Source organism: Bombyx mandarina, chromosome 22 (assembly GCF_030267445.1).
Source record: "Bombyx mandarina strain Sakado chromosome 22, ASM3026744v2".
NCBI lineage: Eukaryota > Metazoa > Arthropoda > Insecta > Lepidoptera > Bombycidae > Bombyx > Bombyx mandarina.
The window spans coordinates 7,104,110-7,126,201 of NC_143228.1; the positions used below are offsets into that span (position 1 = coordinate 7,104,110).

The 22,092-nt window shown below is 35.1% G+C and overlaps 1 protein-coding gene across 1 annotated transcript; it reads right to left on the minus strand.

The window, feature by feature from the left end:
• Positions 1-20,456: 20,456 nt before the first annotated feature.
• On the minus strand, positions 20,457-21,617 carry LOC114249267 (THUMP domain-containing protein 1 homolog). The gene has a single exon (XM_028182772.2). It carries the CDS (start codon positions 21,471-21,473, stop codon positions 20,598-20,600), a length of 876 nt encoding a protein of 291 aa, XP_028038573.2. The 5' UTR covers positions 21,474-21,617; the 3' UTR covers positions 20,457-20,597.
• Positions 21,618-22,092: the final 475 nt, after the last annotated feature.

Consider the following 22,092-nt stretch of genomic DNA (forward strand, 5'->3'; position numbering starts at 1 on the left):
TAATAAGATTTTAAATAAATATAAATAAATAATAATAACATTAACTACAATGATATATTAATAATATTAACTACAAGCGTAAATAAAAGAAAGCTATTAACCATAATAATAATAAATAATAACGGGGAACAAATCACGCACGGTCCCAAATTCGGATTCCTTGTGTAGGCAGACGAGCCTACCTGATGGTAAGTGGTTACCGTCGCCAATGGACTTCAGTGATGCCAAGGGCAGATCCAAGCCGTTGCTAATTAGAATAGTAATGTAGAATAACATACTTACATTTATAGAATGTAGCTTCTGTTACATACAATGCAAGATTATAGGACGGAATAGTTAAAATTAATATTTTCAAACTTTATCTGTGTATTTAGAAGATACACTTTTGAATAAGCTTTAAAGAACTTAGAGTACCGACTCTACTATTGTGGATACAGTTACAGAAGTTACTCTGGACCCCAGTTAAATAAACCTATGGACGCGATTACCTATCTCCCTGCGGAAGAGGATTTTTTTAATCTGAATTTCTTGTAGCTTTCTTAGAAAAACTTTTCGTCGTGTCTCGAGATAAAAAATAATATATAATTAAAGAAGTTATGGTTATTATTTTTCTGACGAGTGGAATTACTTTTGCTCTCGCAACATTTTCTGCTTATTTTTTAGTTCATTGATGGATGAACGAGCTCACGAACACCTGGTCCTTGGTTATCGGAGCCCATATATAGCAATATGAATGCTACCCTGCTACCCTGTGCTAAAAGTGTTATGAAACGGCCATACTTGAAGCCGGAACACACGGAATAGCTACTTCGCGGCAGAAATATTTGCGAGTTTGATTTTTATTAGACGATACTCTTATTCGTTCACTGTGGAATTCATTTATGAACATGTGTTAAGTCTGTTTTTTATAAGAAAAATTGTGGCTGCCGCAGGATTAGAGCACTGGCGTAGTAGCATCGCTTTATACCAGTACTCTGGGCATATTATCCTTTTGGGCCAAAATGACTACCAATTAACTTCAAAATTTGGGAGAAATAAGTTTTTTGTCAATAAATTGTATAAGGCGCAGGTGCGGCCTCACATGGAGTATTGTTGCCACCTTTGGGCCGGGGCTCCGGGTTATCAGCTATCTCCATTTGACCGAATCCAACGTAGGGCATCTCGGATTGTCGACGATCCTGAACTTGCCGATCGGCTAGATCCTTTGGCGCTGCGTAGGGATCTATCTTCCCTATGCATACTATACAGAATTTACAATGGGGAGTGTTCCGAGGAGTTGTTCAATTTAATAGAAGCCGCTGATTTTCGCAACCGATCGTCTCGCCGGAACTATCATCCTCACCATCTGGATGGTTAGCGTTCCACTACAATGCGTTTTAAAAACAGTTTTCTGCCACGCACAGTAAATCTCTGGAATTCGTTGCCATCAGCGGTCTTCCCCAACAACTGCGACATTAGGTTATTCAAGAAAAGAGCATATTCTTACCTGAAGGATAGGCAACGCACTGGCGTAAACGCTGGTGACCGTGGGCGGCGGTGAATCACTTACCATCAGGTGACCCGTCTTGCTCGTTTGCCTCTTAGTTGTTATAAAAAAAAAAAAAAAAACGAATTGCAAATTGTATAACAACATGCGTTTTATTTTAATTACCTAAATTTAATTGAGCGTACGTTTTGTTAATAATGTGATACGATTTAAGTGCGTTTTCTTCGGACCCAACAATCCGTTTCCAAATGTATTGTGCATTTTTCAAGCGTTTTTATCTGTATCACCATCACTCTCAAATATTAAGTGTATAATCTATGACCATCACTGTTAATGTGCTTTTTTGCAATGTTCATAGTGCTCATTGAATTGTCAAAATATGACCGAATTACAGACATCTCAATTGTATTTGACATTTTTTCTATTAATATCCAACACTGAAGTATGAAACCTATAAAGGTCTATGATATCCAAGGACTCTTAAAAACGTAAAACACATTTTACTAAGTAATACTTTTTTCATATAGTATGTAGGCCTCTTTGATACTCTCAATATTTTCAATTATATTTTGTACTTTAACACGTTCGCTGCGGCAAGTAAAATCTTAAACCTTTGTCTGGTGCGGCGGCGGGCCAAATTGTGCCCCCAATGATTTTTCCGCCAGTGCGTGGTAGGTCTTTTTCGACACGTCAGCACAAGGTTAGATTAAATTGCTATAACTTTGCGAAAACATAATGTAGGTGAACAGTTTTTGGACTGTTGGAAAAACCTTGAACCCAACTTCTTTAGATTTGATTCGCCCCGGGATCTGCCGAACAGAAAATGAGAAATAAACCAAGGAAAATGGCGGGTCGATATCGACCAGAACCGCACTAGAAAGTATTTTTAGTAGTGATGGGAAAGACAAAAATAAGGGGATATCGAAAATAAAACAGAATTAAAGTAAAGAAATAAAAATTGTTTATTTAATTATTTATTAATGGCTATCTTTAAAACATTTCGCACAAAGATTTTGCTTGCACATTCTGCAGTACGTTTTAATTTTTTTTACTTTCCTTTTCACCTCGGAACTCTTCATGGTTTCCCGCAGTTTTTCATTTTCTTGAAGGAAAATATCTCCTGACTGCTGTCACTATCACTATCTGCACCGCAAATTAATTTATTTTCCAAAATATTTATATTTCTTTTGTTGCCTGACATCGTGCCTTTAAATTTAAGGAATAAAAAAACGTGACGTACGTCAATTCCGATAGCTTGCCCAACACTAACTGGCGAGGCGGGCGCTCTGTGCGGTATCGGGCCGCCAACAGCCTGCTGGGACGGCGGGCCACAATAGGCCTCCTCCCGCACCGAGTTGATATTTTTTACCGTCAGTGCGTGATAGGCCGATAAAGGCCTGCCGTGATGTTTTTATAGGGAACACCTATACTTTTGACCACAATCTCAAATATATATTTGTCTTTGTCGTACCCTTACAAACACCTGAGATAATCGTTCCGCACCAGCGAGAGGGACATAGTTTTCTTCGTCCGCACCAGGTGAAATTCCGCGGCAGGCTGATTTGGGCCTGTTCCGCAGTGAACGTGTTAAACTACAGTAATCATTATCGTTTGCCTTGGAGCTTGGCATTGTTCTGTAGTATTAAGTAAATTACAGATTATCCGCTCTGAGAGATCGGTTGGAATCATTTGCCTTTGGGATTTGGAATACAAAGATTATAAATAGATGGGTTTTGACGCTGGAGGCTGTCATTAAAAACTTTTATGAGTTTCTCAGAGTTAGTGAATATCGCGAACAGATTGACGACCGAATTTTAATGACTTATTGTGAGATTATATCTATCCGTCGTCGATTCAAGATGAGACGATTATTATTGTGAAAATTTTAATAAAACGAGGAATTCAGTTCATTGTTAAATCAGAACTGAGTAAATTTAAGGATCTTGCAGACTCTGAATCCTCTAACACTTTCAACTGAAATGAATTTTGTTATTTGCATAAAAATTAACTTTTATGCAAATCTTTCGACTCAACCCAATTTTCATATTCACAGTTTTTCATAGCGATAAGAGCTGACTAGGTGATGCTTTTATATCGAAATGGCGTATCGATGCAAATTGACTTTTACGTTGACGAAGTTTTATTTACGTGCAAAGTAAAAAAAAAAACATAGAGGCCACAGAATTTGTGCCTATTGTAACAATTAAGTAGACAATTAAAGATATAAAAGACTTTATTATAATAGTAGTAAAGCCGCTTCGACTTCCGGCTTATATTTACTAACCACAGTGAGACAACGACTCAAAAAGGATGTTGACTTCTGACACGAGAAACTTCCATTAGTCCCTGTTCTTCGCTAGTGGAAGCTGCGCTTATAGTCCAAGGACTGCGAGATCTTTTCTAACTTCATCAGCGCTATCTTAACCGTTCGAGCTTATTATTACAAGTACTACTATTCTTATTAGTTTCTTACAGCAGTATACTTATTTATTTCCTACGTAATTCCATAATGTTTAACTCCTCGTTCACCCGAGTTTGCTGTTTGAGACCACCGTTGTACTGATGTAAAAATTACAATCTTATGCCAGAGAAATGGTATTCACGTTGTGGCCAAATAAGTTATCATAATGAAAAAATACCGTATCAAAATTAGAAAATATATTCACTTGTTTTATTACTACAAATAAACGAAACCCATTCGCTCAACAATTTTATGATATTCTATTTGTTATACGAAAAAATTGCGGTGGTCGAATTCGAGAGGAACGAATATTTTATGGAGAATTAAGAGCAATTCACTTCGGCCGTTTTTCTGTCAACGGACTCGCTACGTGGCACGACAATCGAATTAATAAGCAAACCTTTCGTATTCACTGTGAATATCAAATGTTTGCGCGACAGCCGATTGGCTATTGAAATAAAATATTGACATCATGTCGATGTCCCGCGCGCTCGCAACGATTATTTTGTGAATGCTTTTTGATTGCTGCATCGAAATATGAAAAAAAAACGACAGAACATTTAAGTGCTTGATAAGTTATATGATCATACATTAGATAAATGATCATCAGATAAATGTTACGGGTATGCGATACCATTTCGTCCAAAAAAATTCTCCGATTCTTAATTATCTACATGTAATACATATTTTCCTACGCAACTATTACTTTAGTACCTACTTTACCTACACTATTGGTAGAGTATGTTGTATGTCGCCACTAATTGGTGCCGCTGTCTTAACAATCACCCAAAAAAACCAGATCGTCATTTTATTTTTATATCATGCACGTGGCAGTGTTGTGATATCTAAGTTAGAATAGCCGCTTAAAAAAAGGTGAGTTGTGAACTCCTCTTACCCTCTTTGCTAATAAAAGTCGTACAGCCTACTTACACATTTGGACAAAAAAGGTTTGCTTCGATTTTCTGCAAACAATTTTGATGTAAATGTTATTAAAGCTATGTTATTTTTCTTTCTATTCGACCATTTAGTTTCCGGTATAATCTAGACCTACGATATTACATAAATATTATTACACAAATGCACATCAATAATTTGTCCACAATAGTGGAGCTGCCGAACGAATAAAGAGTCTATGTGGTTGACTTCGCTATGAGGTTCAAACTATGATGGTCCACCGGTAAAATAACAGATTGCTCAGTTGCGGTCGCCTTGATTTCCCACAAGATTACCTCAATGAGGGTAAGAAGTCAACCGCAGGTCTACTGTTTTGCTTCGTCTTATAATTCTGTATCTCGCCCCATCAATCTCGCAATGTATGGTTTGAATATTTTATTCAGTAGTATTTTTGTTTCATCTCGTTTTGCTCTAACCAGTTTGCTTTTTTAGGATTCTGTATGAAAACATAATACGATTATTTTTTCAGTAGATCAATTCTTATCAGAAAAAATCGAAAGAAAATGTTAATATTGTATTATCAGACGATAACTGAGCATTCGTTTAAAAAAACAATTGCAATTTTCTTTTGACATTCGACTTAAATACTTATTAAAAGTAATAAACCTATTAATTAACTATTAAAACGTTAATTGTCACTGAAAATGTAGTCATTAGTGGTAATTGATTTTATTTATTATCTTTTCAGAAATAATCTACCCTTCTTATCGGTAATAATTCCGATACACCCTGTATAATTTAATAAGAAGATTCATAATTGCCCTGGATTCAAATCAAAGCCATAGCTACTATACAGCACTACAACATTGCCAATTACATATGGCATGTCATTATTCTATAAAAATAACGTATTACATAAAATATCGTTCTAATTTTATAATACCTTAACTAATAGCATCTTAAATAAGTCATAAATTAATTTCATCCTTTTCAAAACACACATCTCAAAATTAATAACAAGTTTATTTATCAAGGTAAAAATCGAAAAACAAAGTCATACGTCACGGAACCTTTATGTTTTATTTATGAATCTTCACTTTCTCAAAGTGGATTTTCATTCGGTGAAAGAGAGAAATAGCGAGATTAAGATATTTGTCTGATCTCTTGGATTCTTGCACCAAGAGTTTGGTGATTCGCGCAGGGCGGAATAATCGTATGTCTTCATTTGTCAGCCAGCCGGGCAATGTTGACGTAATAAACATTCCATGTTGACGCGTTTCCCACTAAATTACTTTTATTAACGTCGACATAATTTAATTTTGTACCCCATCTTGTAGCAACAAAGCCGGCTACAATTCCATGTTACCGTATTCAGCAGATTATTTCATTAAAATATGATCGATTTTACATACTTATTAGGTGACATGAAGTGTGACAATCTAACATTTAAATTCTCAAAGTAACCTTTACAAATTAATATGTACCCCAATTATATAGAATGTGTGGGTGTGAGTGCCTATGCTGTGTGACTTCCACTTCTAACAACGAATGTAGATTTTTGCAGGTTCATAACAAATCGTCGAACTTATGATAATGCAGCTTAGAATAGCTAATTAAAAGGTTTATTATAGAGATATCCACATCATTTATTTTATTTTATGGTAAAAATAGATACTCGTGCTAGAATATTTTATGCGGTGATCACGCACCAGCAAGGGGTGCTTTTGTGGTTTCGAAAGAAATGAGAAAAAGGTACCATCGTCAAGCCATTGTCACCTTTTATTGCCGCAAAGCGTTGGGCGTTCCCCTGCCCTGGACTAATGACTTGCAGCGATATGCGGGAAAATATTGGATGCGGAATGCAGAGGACCGTTCATTGTGGCGGACTATGGGGGAGGCCAACAGTGGAGAAATCCAGGCTGGTGATGATTATGACTGTCGCGAATCAAGCTAGCGTTCCAGTTTGAGGGGCGGGCTTAGGGCTGTAAATTACCTCGGTACGCACCAATTGCACAAAATCAATTTCAAGTTTTGCATAAGGATTCGAATTTCACTGAAAATTTTCCCCTTTATAAACTTTGTTATTTATATTAACTTTGCCTCGAATTAGTTCAAACATAAATTATCACTTCCTCGATTAAGTACCTCCAGACCGGGCAATGGAATAAACTCATCCTTTCTGCCATCCGCTGTAACGAAAATATTGATTTGGGTCCTTTTGCTCCTCAGCTCGGCAATTAGTCGCTTTGATGTATGCAAAGTGGCACTGTAAATACTGCCCAACCAAAACAAAATATTTGGCGTACTTTTTTGACGAAAATAAAGTTATATATCAATTTAATAATTAGTCGCAAAAAGAATATACATTCGGAATAAACGAATAAAAGTAATTAAGTGTGAACTCGGTTTATTTTGTGCTTGTAAAAAACGAATTTAATCCAAAATTCTTAGCAAGAGAAAAATGCTCGTGTATTGCATTAAAATCTGAAAAAATTACTACAAATTACTTTTTTACGAGTTGTTTATCGGGTTTAAGAATTAATAATTTTATTGAAAATTTGGGGATACTGGACGAATGGAAGATTTTCCACCGAGCGGGTAATATTACTCGACTCGAATAATATTGCCAACGGTTCGAATGTTATTGATCGGAAATTGTATATGCAAACTTGCGAAGATATCTTGAAACTGTCATTAGTGAGATTCAGATATCTGTCAAATATTTCGTATTTTATGATGGCTATCGCCACAAATGTAATTTTGTCTATGCGAATTAATGGTAATTAACAAAGAAACAAAACTAAAATGTGCTGAATTCCGGCTTCTCTAAGACATATATTTTTCTTTTTGTTAAAAAGAAACAATCTCTTTTTTTATTGGAATGATAAGGATTGGATTTATTGAATTTTATTGGTGAAGGCGCTCTTGGGACTAGATCTCAAGTCTCAAGGTGTGTGACCGCATGCATGCTGTTGTGATGTCTATAGGTTCCAGGATCCATAAAACAGCAGATGGACCGTGAGGTCGTTGTCCCAACAAAACGGATTACCAATTATTGATATTTAAGCCTCTATAGTCGTAAGTAAAATGAATTTACACAATTAAATTGCAAAAGCATTTGAAGCATCAATAGCAAATTCAAGATTTTTCCAAACACAAGCTTATCGTTTGCGAAAACGTTTCTATAAATATTTAAAATCGGCTCCTCGGGGACTCTCGTAAGACGATTTTCCGTACCCCGCTACCCACTACAGAACTAAGTTTCTTTCTTTCCCCTTTCAATGGACTTAAATAAGTCCAACTAAAAAGGCTTTTAGAAAAATTGCGTGATTACGGGATCAGGAATTATTTTAATAATTGGGAGCGTTGACGAACCGATGAAAATGCTTCAATAAGATTGATAAGATTGGCACAAGATTGTCAAGATTGACTTCAAATCATAGCTTCAAATTAAGTACTATGAAATACTCGTATGTTTTTGTTCCAATTTTAGTGTTTGTAAATATGTCAGTTATTAATTAGTAAGTCCCAGTTAGTAGCTTATTCATTCCAACGTTCATATTCAGCTGTTAATGTTCGTTTTAGATAAAAGCCCAAGAGTAATTTACCAGTCATTTAATGCATTTGCATCACCGCTTCGATGCACGTTGTTCAACTCTTTGATAAATAACCATTGACTATACCAGCTATCGTCATAGAATAAATTATCATTTTTATTTGTTGATTTCTCAATTTGTACACGCTAATCTGAATCCACACTGTAGATGTGATTTTTAATTATATAGAAAAACAGGGTTAGATTAATATTGTTTTCGTTTAAATGATTACATGATGCATTATCTGAATTTGCGAGTTCAGTTTATAACAAATTTTAAGAGTGTGTATATAACGATTTATTTTATTTTCAGATTGTATTTACAGCCTGCTAATGTTACAGCAGAATTGTTGAATAACTTGAAGCACTCTCGACTGGTTGTCGCTAGTCAACGTACAAGCCCCAACAACTTTTTAATTGGCCAGACTTACGGATTGAAAAAAGCCAAGAGCCATTTCGACTTAATTAAATTTACTCTTCGGCAGAGAAACAAAATAAGACCAATGTTTCTCTTTTCGCATGGACAAAACGAAAAGGCTGTAAATATTTATAAATTTAGAAAATATTTTTGTTACATTTCTTAATCTTATTACTAGTTTTTGTCGCTTTGGTTCTGTTTATTACAAACGTAACAATGTTTGTCGTTATAATAAAGTCATAAAAACTGTAGTTGACTAATTGTTGTTTTGATGTTTTCAACACAAACAACAACAGTTGAAGAAATCCAAATTGTTCATTATTAGACGTGCTGTTGTATTCGCAAAAAAATAGCTATGTCCATTCCTTGAAAAACCTTCTATAAAGATGAAAACAACATTCGTTGTAGTGCTACAATCGTAGGTCCTTAACAATACAGGATTTATGCTTAAATGTGATCCTACAATTTGGTGTTTTGAAGCAGTTGATGCAAAGTCATTACGATGTAGCAGAATATCCATTAATTCTATTTAAGTAACATTTAGCTAAGTCAGGCGTCATAAATTAAATTCGTGGTGAAGCATTCTCCGGGGGGCTCACGGGTGCAGAAATGAAAAGCTCACTTCAATTAAATCCTTTTGATACAAGCATTTGATCCTTTAATGAAGATGTCGGTTCCCTTTGATTACCCTACACTTTCACATTTATTTGATATTTCTATATTGATTTATACTTTGATATTTATAGAGATTTCTAATTACGTCATAAATTATTATATTCCAAGCTTTGATTTCATATGCTGTATAATTTAATTCTGAATTGAAGCTGATGGTAGTTGGTTAGGTTGAAGGGAGAAGATCACGCGAAGGCGTCCAACCTTTCAATGAGTGAGGGCTAAGTGAAAGAATATGAAAGTATATTAATTTTATGAATCAAACAGAAAATGCCAGCTGATACAACTTGATATAAAAGTAGCTTTTTGGTGGACTTACTTTTTAAAAATTACGATAACATCACCTTCGTATTTTAATCTTCAAAAATCATTGACTACCACGATTGATATATAAAAAAAATACTCACGGCACTTTCATGTGACGCGATGTTATTTTAATAACAAAGACAGTTCCCCGTGGAAATTGGTTACTGTGTATCGATTGTAATTTATTTTACTGGTCGACCGGCACACTGTGGCTAAGCATTGATGGGCTCTAGCTTAATATCCGGCAGCCGCGGGCCGTTTTCATTTGGACACCTTTGTTCGGGAATCCGATAAAGGAAATACTCATTCCCTGTTTGTGACAACGTTTCCATTAGGATTGACGAACGTGAGCAACGAAATTTTCCGCCCAAAGTATTTCTTTTTTATCAAATAAATAGAATAATACGAGTCGATCTTTTATATTCTTCGTTATCAGCTCTCCGTTTGTGTTTCTTATAGGGAATTATCGACTTAGTTATTTACTTTTGACGTGTATGTTAATTTAAGTTACCTGCTAAGGATGGCCTCGTAAAAACGCAATGAAAACTCTCAGCAAACCTTTTATAACTTCCGAAGAAAAGGTAACAGGAATCTTCACAATGGGGTCATTATACGGCTTAGATGTACGCGTATAAATATATATTACTCTCGCTATCTACAAAGACAGAAACATTATCGTATCACTGCAGGCGTTACACGAATTCGAATGAGATAAAAATAAGTAAATAGTGAATATTGTATCCAAATATAACAAATGTTAATGTAGAGACAGTGTCTGTATATTTTGTACGGTGTGAAGGTAAGTCAGTAAGTGCTGCGTTGTGTAAATGAGAAGCGTCAGAAAGTGATGTGGTAAGGGCTTTGTTCTCGAGTGGGCCCTGCTCTATCTCGGAGACGCCGCTCAATCACGACCTCTCCGGCAGCCATTGGCCCCTCTCCATGTGAATCTCTCAATGCAGGCATTCTAGCAAGCTCGTTAAATTATATTTGCATCTGGTTATAGTTCCTAAATCCTTGGCATAAGTTACATTTTTAATTATAGTTTTGCGTATTTTACACGTATTACTAAATTGTAAGCGTTTGGTACGACATAGGTACATTTTATTTGCCTATTTCTGCCGTAAAGTAGTAATGCGTTTCGATTTGAAGTGTGGGGCAGCCGTTGTAACTATACTTGAGACCTTAGAACTTATATCTCAAGGTGAGTGGCGCATTTACGTTGTAGATGTCTATGGGCTCCAGTAACCACTTAACACCAGATGGGCTGTGAGCTCGTCCACCGATCTAAGCAATAAAAAAAAAATATAATAAGGCGAAATGATATATCTGACTCAGTATGTTAAAAACAAGAATAACATGTACATACTTTGTAATTAATCGTTAAGAATAAAAACTGTCATACGAAAAAAGCGATATGCAAAAATTTAATAATTGAACTTAAGAACAAAATGTAAATTTAAAATGCCACCATAAGATTGAAATGAAATGTAGTTTGGGAGCGGGCCCGATAACGCCTCCCTCGCCTGCGTAGTTATCCGGGTAACGTTCAATTACAACAAAGCGTAAAAGTTACCAACAAAGGGAATGAGACTGCAAATTTTGACGTCCCTTGTACAAGTCTTATTTATCGCTTCCTGTGCGATTATACCGCCGCACAACTCGGGTTAGGGTTTCAAATGCATTATACGGAAGCTGTTTCTCTTTTATCTTAAAATGTCACATTTTTTAGAACTCGGTTTTTGTACGATTAAATAAGAGAAACATTGGTTATGTTGTACGTATTCAACTGATTTTTTTCGATTCTACTTTCCTTTTCGCGTTAAACTTTCCCATTATCGCAGATTTTAAAGCTATTTATAAGGTTATGAACACTCAACGTTTTTTTCTTCTAAAAACAGTTCAGTAGTTTTTGATTAATGCTCGAGCGATCAAATATACTAAGCGACAGATAAAATACCTATAAAATCTCGCGATTTAGGATCAAACATAATCTTAGAATATTTAAAAAAAACACGGTTAATGTAGTCTACACGTCGGTTTCTTGAGCCTTCCTGACTGCGATGCAAGCCGGCATACGAAGATCCGAAACACTTGGGCGCCAGGATTCGTGCAATGTCGACAGCGACGGTTTGGTAGGAAGAAAGAAAAGTGCTCCATGATGCTCTACCACTTGATTCTATGTGGTACATATATTCGCAAAAGTCTTCCGCCGCATCCGCATCCATTCGGTAGTAATTTAAATGACAATACTAATCACATAAAATAATCCTAAATGACAAGCTCCTCCTATACGAGGCAAACCGTCTGTGCCCCGCTGTATTAACATTGCGTCCACGGTGATAGCAATCAACCTCCAGGAAACAGGGTGAAGTCTCAACCACCAGGAATACCGCCTCAAAGTCCCTGACGGTCCTAATCGTGATTAACATCATGTACATTATCTGTATACTGGGTGTTAGGAGACCGCTTCCGAAAACGAAGGCAGACGATGGTACTAATGACACCTTTGATCATGGAACGGAAAAAGAATAGAACCTGATTTAAAAAAAAACATTATTTTAAAAGGTTTTATTAGCATTATTTACGCTTCATCATATAAGTACAGCTATAAATGAAACGATAGTTTTATAAAAAATACTTTACTTTACTAAAATCAGGATCGATTTTTTTTCCGTCCCATCATCAAAGGTGCCATTAGTAATATCTATCAGTCTTCGTTTTCGGAAGCGGTCTCCTAACACCCAGTATATGAATCTATACTTATATATAAGTATATAAAAATGAATTGCTGTTCGTTAGTCTCGCTAAAACTCGAGAACGGCTGGACCGATTTGGCTAACTATGGTCTTGAATTATTTGTGGAAGTCCAGAGAAGGTTCAAAAGATAGAAAGATAAATATGAAAATGCTCGGAATTAAATAAATATAACAAATTTATTTTTCCTTTGATGTGTCCCCCGTCGGACGGATTCCGTTTTGTTTGTTTTAAGTTTATTTTATACAAAAGTTTAGGTCTTTTATTTATCGATTGAGGCACTACGAAGTCTGCCGGGTCAGCTAGTTATAAGTAGTTTTATCGAATAAAAATGAAAATACAAGCATTTATATCGCTTATTTATAAAATTACTTTCTCTAAATTTGTTCCAAACATATTTTTTCACACTCACAAGATTCTGTATGTTCGGCACTGTTCTGAAATTATCGCGCAATAAACACGTATATTCGTTTAATCGCTGCGTTCTCGCGGTGGCTGTAAACAAAAGTGCCGAAACGATGACTCGTTAAACTTTAAAGCGTACCTTGACACTTGTTGTTTAATGGAAGAATATTCCGGTATTCACAGATGTGTAATTTAAACTCGCACACTTTTAATCTACAGGTTTATTTTAGTGTTAACAAATGCCTGTTTTATACTTTTTATTGATAGAGACTTAAGATAAAAAGTTGTTTGAGTGTACAAGGCAAGTAGACGCAAGATATCGGTTAGCAAAGTACAAGAAATAGGTCATATACTAGCTTAAGTATATGCAATAATTTTAAAATGATTTAATACCAAGCTATGGTCCTTTCCAAATCTTTTTTTAAACTATAAACTAAAACTCCAAATAAACTCAATACCGACTATGAAGTAACTAGAGAAGGCTGTGGACATCACGACATGCATGCCGCTAACAGGATTGAGGCATGAGATCAAACTGAAAATCATAATTCTAGGCATGCACGTTGTCAAAATACTAAAACACTGGAAAAAAATCATTTCCTTAAAGGAATGTTCCTTAAAGGATCGAGACAAAACAATAATGTTTGATGTGTTTTGTCTAGCCATGTTTATAAATATAAATTAGTGCAATTTGTTTTCATTTCAAACGTACAGCGTTCTCGACTTGAAAGTATTATGAATTACCTTCAATTCATTTTATGCGCTGAGGACAACATCCCCCTACGACTTTCTAAGAATTTATTGCAAGAAATTTTGGTTGTACACGAAGAATTATTGCTCATTAAGACAAACAAACACAGCAAGTTTTATTTAACGACTTGTGAATTAAATTTGTATAATTTTAACTCTTAGAATCCCAGTAATTAAGTTTTTTTTTAGAAGCCTGTATTATAAATACTATGTGTAAATACTATGATTATTGCTTATAGCTTCCTCTAAATCACAACTGCTACTACCGTGACATAAATTTGTAATGACAACCTATATTTTCAGACCATTTACTTGTAGGTATCCCGACTAATTATGTTTCTAAACTCAGATAGACTATACATACGAGTTTTTGTTGGTCATTTCATTAAAGTGTCGCGAGCCACGGTAGTTAACTCGGTCGAGAAACAATCTAACATCGTTATACGGGTATGTTACAGTCGTGTTTATGGACTGTAAAACGCATCTTGAAGCTAGCCGCAGACACTTTGTATCATGCACGATGAGCTAAACTCGTTGTCGTGAAGCCAACAGTGCGGTTTAACATGCGCTTAATTTCCCTGATACATTTAAAATGCTTTTGTGACCTTTCGTTTGTTCGCATTGATTTATTCGTCATTTTGAGAAATATAGAATATTTATACAATATCAGTTTATTAGAACAATATGCGGAATATCTGTTTAAGTTTGGTATACATAAATGGCACATTCTTTGTTATGGACCGGTAATTTTTACTACATTTTCGTAGCAGCAGTAACTTCTCTTCAATTACCTCTCCCTCTCTGAATTATTTTAACCCCAGATCGCAGATTTGACTAGTGTTCATTTATTGTAAAAATACCCCAGAGTGTAACTACTACTATCCAGGTATTTTAAATTGTTCACTTATTTTTGTTGTGGCTAGTGAAAATTTTCAGTCACAGAGGTTGTATTTTTCATTACTTTTTTAGGATCTCTTCAATAAGAATATCCTAGTTGTAATAATAAACACTGTAATAGTGTTTTAAAAAAAATGTAAGTTGGAGGTATTCTGACAAAGGCTATGTGAAACTAAGCTACAAGCAAACGGATATTAATGGGGTAGTCGTCCCTACTGGACTCACGTATATTTATCAAATGCAACGACAAACAAATACATTGTTTTTACGTACATGAATGCTCATTAACTACTATGTTGGACCTAAATTCAATTCTTGTTCAGTTAAATAAGACATTTTTTCAAAAATTATAATTTTTTATTTCCTTTTTTCTAATCCATAGTCTGACTATTTCTGAGTACCTAATTCAATTGACAAGACTATATAATTCAACACACCGAGTTACAGCAGTTAGCTTTATAAGAAAAAAGGAATTTAAAAAAAAAATTTGAGTCCTAAATAGCTGAATAAAAATTTAAATTAAGCAAAAAAATATTAAGCTCGTTTTCGTCCACTACGGAACGCACGCTTATCGTTTTAAGATAGATGAGTAATCCTTAAGCCTTTAAATTGAATTGTTAAATAAAAATGAAATAAAAGGAAATAAAGAAAGCATAAAAACATAAATAAAGACAGAATAAAAAAGATTTTATTGTTTATCTTTGATTGAATTTTTTTAGGCGCACGATTTCAACAAAATGCAAAACCTTGTTGCAATTTTTTTAATTATCTATGTTAAATAGACGACAAAATTCAATTCGACTATTTTGCATCAATCATTACACGAGCTAAGTTTCAAAGGTCAAGTATCGCACAAGCTAGAGTGCGAATACATGATTAAAGAAAGTTAAGCTTACGAGTATTCTCGGGATTTTTTGTTTGGTGTTTGATTTGGTGTTAATTGGTTACTGGAGCCCATAGACATCTACAACGCAAATGCGCCACCCACCTTGAGATATAAGTTCTAAGGTCCCAAGTATAGTTACAACGGCTGCCCCACCCTTCAAACCGAAACGCATTACTGCTTCACGGTAGAAATAGGCAGGGTGGTGGTACCTACCCGCGCGGACTCACAAGAGGTCCTGCCACCAGTAAAAATGAAACTGCTCAAATCCTCAAAGTTCAACCTTAATGTTCAGGTAGTCAACATCATTCGCAATGGGGTGTCAAGAGGCTCCAGTAACCGCTTTAACATCAGCTAGGCCGTCCTTTTAAATCAATAAAAACGATTAAATCTTGACGAGTCAAAGATCTCCCGGAAAAGTGTAATTCCATGTAACCTAAGTTGCATTTATACTCTAGCCATGTAGTTTTAAAAATGGTACATATGTAAAAAACAACAACTTTAAATTCAATTTCAAACGTTTGATGTGAACATTTTTTGTCGTTTCCTCATTAGAAAGTCAATAATAAAATTGTTAAATTTTATTGATATTAAAAAGGGATCGGGAGGTAAAAGGAACCGAATTACTTTGACAGCATTACACAATGTAGGTTTTTTTATGTTTGAAAGATTACTGGTGGCCCGGAGGCCTTTCCAGTTTCACCAGGACAGGTGGGCGAGCAAAGGCAAAGTAGGTATGGAAACAAACGCATTTTTTAAACCTCTACATGCTTCGTATTTATAATACTTCGGAGTTGCTAAATCGTTTAATTTGATTATGGCGAATTATACCAAGAAGAAATTGCATGTTTCAATTTATAATTAGTCAAAACTTTTGAAGAGTTTTTTAAGTTTATTTTGAATATCCTTTACATTTTTTAAAAGCTCGTATTAATTGAAAAGTAATTTATTTTATAAACTAACGCAAAATTTAAAAGAAATAAAATATCGTAACTAATGGATCCGTATTTTAAATAAAAACTAACAAAAGCCTTTCGTTAAACTAATCTGTTTACTGGAATTGAAACCGCATTGAAAATCTGCAGCCAGCAAGCGCGCCTCAAGTATTTGGGCCATATTTTGTTGAAGTGAGCGGAATAAGCCGTACTTTGTAACAAATCCGGGACTTTGGTTGGATTTGCCAGTGTCCGTTTTATGCTTGTTATTCCAGCATGGACGGACCGTGCTCGCAGCTTAAGTATAGCTCACACACGGAATAGAGGTCTTCCTTCACTGAAGTAACAGTAAATCGAATCGGTACTCAAATAGAACGCCACGAAACGGGTCACGCCGCTAGGCATTAAATTGCTAATTAGGTATAAACGGTTTAAGCCAGGCCTATACGACAGTGATAAAGTATCAACTTAACAGGTCAGTTAATTGCTAATCTCGTAATGTAAAGATTTGTATTCAAAATAACGTTTCGAATATCATCATTCCAGCCGAAAATTCCCAATTCATTGACAGTTTTTTTCGTATAAAAACGATCTCTTGAAAAACGAGACTCGCTGACTGAATCACTCGGGGGAAAAAATAAAACGGGAACTTGGCCCTAACGACCGTCAAGGGATGTCATTAGGTGATGTCCACTGCTGCATGACTGGAATTAGATTCAGCTTATGTATTTACGTAAGTAACTATTTATTTGATGTGCCTTGGCAGCAGGTGAATGAGTGCGAACTCAAGTAATTAAAAGTAATGTGTTTGGTGGGTGAAACGCTCGTTTTAAAATACAATTGACCTTATGTCTCTGGTTTATAGAGTTCAAGTTGTGATGTCTTTGAGTTCCAGTAGACAATCTACAAATCGAGAGTACTAAAAATAACAGTAATAATATTGAAGAAAAACGTATACATTTTATTTACTGGAAGATTGTAGAGTCCTGTTATTCTCATCACGAAAAGCAATTTATTACACTAGTGTATTGGCGTAATTCCAACTGCGGTTGCCCTTGGAAACTTTTAATTGGCTGCTGTTACATTCTCCGAAGGAAAAACAATAGTTTTATTGACTTGCATTTTGTTTTCATTGTTACTTTAATTGCCGTGTATTAAAGTTTACTAAGTAATTTGTTCTTTGTTCGGCAGATTTTATTTTTTATTAGTTAATGAAGCTGATTTTTCGTGGATTCGATCCCTGTACACGAGAAATAATTCCTGTGATCATTGCAGATTTATGTCTATGACACCAACGTGAATCATTCACATCATTCATACAAAAATATCCTTTTGCCTTTGCAAGCAAACGAGTCTACGGTCCACCTACTAGTGAGTGGTTATAATCGCTCAAGCACGTCAATTGTGCCAGAGACACATCCTGAGGCGGCTTTACTTATGGTGCAGGATGTGCGTTACATTTGGGCGCAGCTCTGTTAGAGCACCTGTGATGATAGGACTTCTTGTGAGTCCAGACGGGTAGGTACCACCACCCCGCCTATTTCTGCCGTGAAGCAGTAATGCGTTTCGGTTTGAAGGGTAGGGCAGCCGTTGTAACTATACTGAGACCTTAGAACTCATATCTCTCAAGGTGGGTGGAGCATTTACGTTGTAGATGTCTATGGGCTCCAGTAACCACTTAACACCAGGTGAGCTGTGAGCTCGTCCACCCATCTAAGCAATAAAAAATAAAAAAGGCAATGTCCTCGGCACTTTCAATGAACCTGCTACATTTAGTGGGTGCTTAATTCATTTTGACCGCGCTTTGTATAGGGCGCTAGGAAATTACCCATTAATCATTAGATTTTACACGGGCATCCCATTGGCTAGAAACGCCTGTGGATATGGCCAAGTTGCTGCCTATAAGCTACAAGCTGTTGCATAAACCCCAACTTGATTAAAATAAGCGGTTATCTGACACTGACGCTGGCTTGCGGTTTGGTAGGATACTAAGTAATTTACTAAATAACTTCTTTATTTTTTCGGAAATAATTGTCGAATTTACAACTTTCCGACCTAGCTGGTCGCAAACGTGTCGAATAAGAGATTAAGAAGACATCACTAGCAATATCTATACTTTTAGGGATGTCTAGCCTATATAATCAAGATAATTAAATAGCGTACATAATCTATATGTCATGATGCTGTACATATTCACTGTCCATTTTGTAAAGCTACAAGAGTCCGGATAAAATCAATAGGTTTGTATTTACGAGTTGTATAAACCAAATGAATTATTTAATTATAGGTATTATAGGTAATTAGGTAATAGAAATAAAATAAATAGGTACTAACACATTATTTTATTAGAATCTGTCTATGACACGATGGACCCTTGGCCGTGTGATGACGAAGGGGCAACGAATTATTTACAGTTAATAGTTGTTGTAGCGAACATTGCACTTAAAATTAGACCATCGACGTCTTAATACTAATTGAGAATAACCTAAAAAAAGGCACATGAATGATTTCTAGGTGATAGCATGTAAATGTATGTAAAATACATGGACTTCAACACCTGCGTAAGGCCATTAAATACGAAACATGGGCTCTCACAAAACAATTCAGTGAGAAACTTGCCCCTAGACAATGATTGATCATAGAAAATCCCACAGAATTGTGAACAATTTCAGACTTAAAGGCAGGAACATCGATAACTCGTCAATGATGCACACACACAAATTGATTGGTCAATTTAAAAGAAAAACGAGTACAACAGAACCTCGCACCGGTTCACTGATAGACTTCGTTCATACTTAAATTATAAATTCTTAGACATTAATCTTATATTGCAACTGTCCAATAAATTTATGGGTCATTTCGAGGTTTTCGTTCTCACCCTCCTAAACAGTAAAAATTAACGTGCAGACTAACGCCATCTATCAAAAATTTAGATTTTCGACAGAAACAATTGTTGAACCGCATGTTGTGTTTGCGAACTGAGGAGCTAGATCGAAAAAAGTACAAATAAGAAAAAGGACACTAAAAGCGACAACTATAAGCAATAATTTTTAAATTAATCTTGGAAACTAAAACTTCGTATCACTTCAGCTTGCCTTCAATTTTGGGAATATCTAAAATTGATTTATAAGTTCATAATAATTAATAAAATAGTGAATTTTTATTCACTAATATACCAAAATAATTTATGTAATACTAACTTGATTCACATTTTTATTTATTTTAATTTCAGAACTTACTTATTTTCATTACCTACTTAATACAAACACAAAAAAACATAGGTATAGCAAAAATAAATCCGTTCCAACCTCTTTTTAAACCCGTTTCACTATTTTCGATGTGTAAAATAAAAGTCACTGTTTAAATGTTTGCTTTATAGATAGTTTATAAAATTATTTGCTTCTGTGTAGCAAATTCGTTTTCTCATCTTGTAGTACGTACTGACATCTATGTGTGATTGAAATTCAAGTAGGTACGCTGTTGATCTTATTGAAAACATCTTACCAATAAAAACTTCTAATTATCTATTTAACAATGAAGGATCTACAACAACTATATTATAATACTTAGTAAAGAAATTTATTTCACAACTTATATATGGAAATATGGAGTATTTTATCGCATACTGCCATCTTTCGATACAACATGTAACTAAATCATCTGAAAAAGGCGTAAAGTAACATTGCCATTACAGGAGTAGAATTTTCTTCAGTCCAAATTATTAACTTGAACTATTAATAAGCAAACAGATAGATAGTCATAGCTCATTAGTCATTTTGTGGTCATTACTAGTATAAAATATACTTACTTTTATGACCGAGTCTTATCTATAAATTTGAGCCACCAAGTGACCTACTAAGCCTTCAGCCACTGTTATGTAATCAATGCCACAGCATTAAACGGTTCTCTTGTTACATAATCTTGTAAAAACCTTAATATAACATAGGTTATTGTAAAACTAAGTAATTGTTAACATAATGAAGGTGAAAAAATACACAGATTAGGGTTAAAACTTTAATGAAAAATATTATAATAAGTAGAAAATTTGGTATAAGAGTTGGTATAAGCTTCCAGGCGCAGCAACCTAGGGATAGGTTAGAAAAAAAATTAATGTAGAAAAACTCTAGGGAAATATGTAGATTTATTGAGTATTCTGTTCCTCAGTTTCACAGTTCAAGCTACTCTTGAATTTTTTTGCCTGTGATTCTTCAGAATCATTTGATTCTTCCTTGCATATTTCATTAAGATTATATTTTTTATAAGTAAAGTAGTTATCAACAATACTCAGCAAGCACATTCCTTTAATAACTTCAACTATAATGCAGAGTCCTGGATTTTTGAGGTCAGCTTTGTTCTCCCTGTTTTTTACAACTACTAATTCCGCAAGCTCTTTGATGATCAAGTCTCGAGATACACTGTTATTGAATCTTTTGTTGAAAACTACAGAAAAGCTAGTTGGTTCTTTTAAGAAATACTTATCAAAAAGTTTCCCAGCGCTTTCCATTATGTCCGGAAGGTTTGCTTTACAAGTAATCATTATTGGAAGCAGTCGCATCACATGTCTGGTTTTCTGAATTCGTGTAGCGATTAGGTCTTTTATAATGGCGGTGGTCAGTTCTTCTGGACTAGGTAAATTGGTTTTAACAAAGATACAATTTGATGCACCCGTTTCAACCACTTGAAATCTTTTAAACCGTAAAGATTTCTGCGAATTTTTTTTTATTGAATCCACTTCCCTTCTTAGTATGTCTCCAATATCAGTCTCATCTTCAGACTCGCTCTCGGACCTATCCTCGGGAGCGTCTGACTCAGGTACTGCAGACGGTGGAACTTGCTCAACATCTAAATCTGGGTAGAGTTTACTGGCATATTCGTTCAGAAGATTATATACTTCTTTGACGCAGTCTTTTTCTCTAAAGTTACACGTGCAAAAGAAGCCCTTGAAGCCGGGTTCTAAGAAATATTTGTTTCTTCGTTTCCTAAAGTAAAATTTCTTCTTTTTCCTCGTGTCACCCATGTTGAATGCACCGAATCAATATGCAATCGATCTTTATAAGTATGGATGATATAACAGATTATTATGTTACGTATTGAATTGAATTACTAACTCAACAACACCCAACCTTCCAACAAACCGCTTGAAACGCAAGTGTCACTGGTCAAAGTTGTCACTGTTTTGACATTTTCCTAACGGCAAGTGGTAACTGAGCCTTTGAGCCTATTTAGCGCAAAAATTTTCTCCGATATTTTTTTCCCTAACTTTTAGAGAATATAACATATTTGACAGGATTCTGAATCGCACTAACATTTTCAAGATAAGCTGACATATCGAAGAGGGATTTGGAATTTGGAAGCGTATTTATCATAGAACCAATCACGAAAGAATTAACCTTGTAACGGCGCCTAGACAGACCCTGATACAGACTAATAGTTAAGGTCGACTATTGTATTCGCCACGAACCGTCTTAGAAGTTTTTCTATTCAAAAATTTATACGAATAGCAAATAAAACGTTTCTCAGATTCATTATAGGTAGGTAGGTCCCTGAGACTAGTCAAGTTTTCTCTTTAATAGTATAGTATTTATTTTGTAAATATTTAAATGAAAAAGCATTTAGCCAAATTGAACTTGATTCAA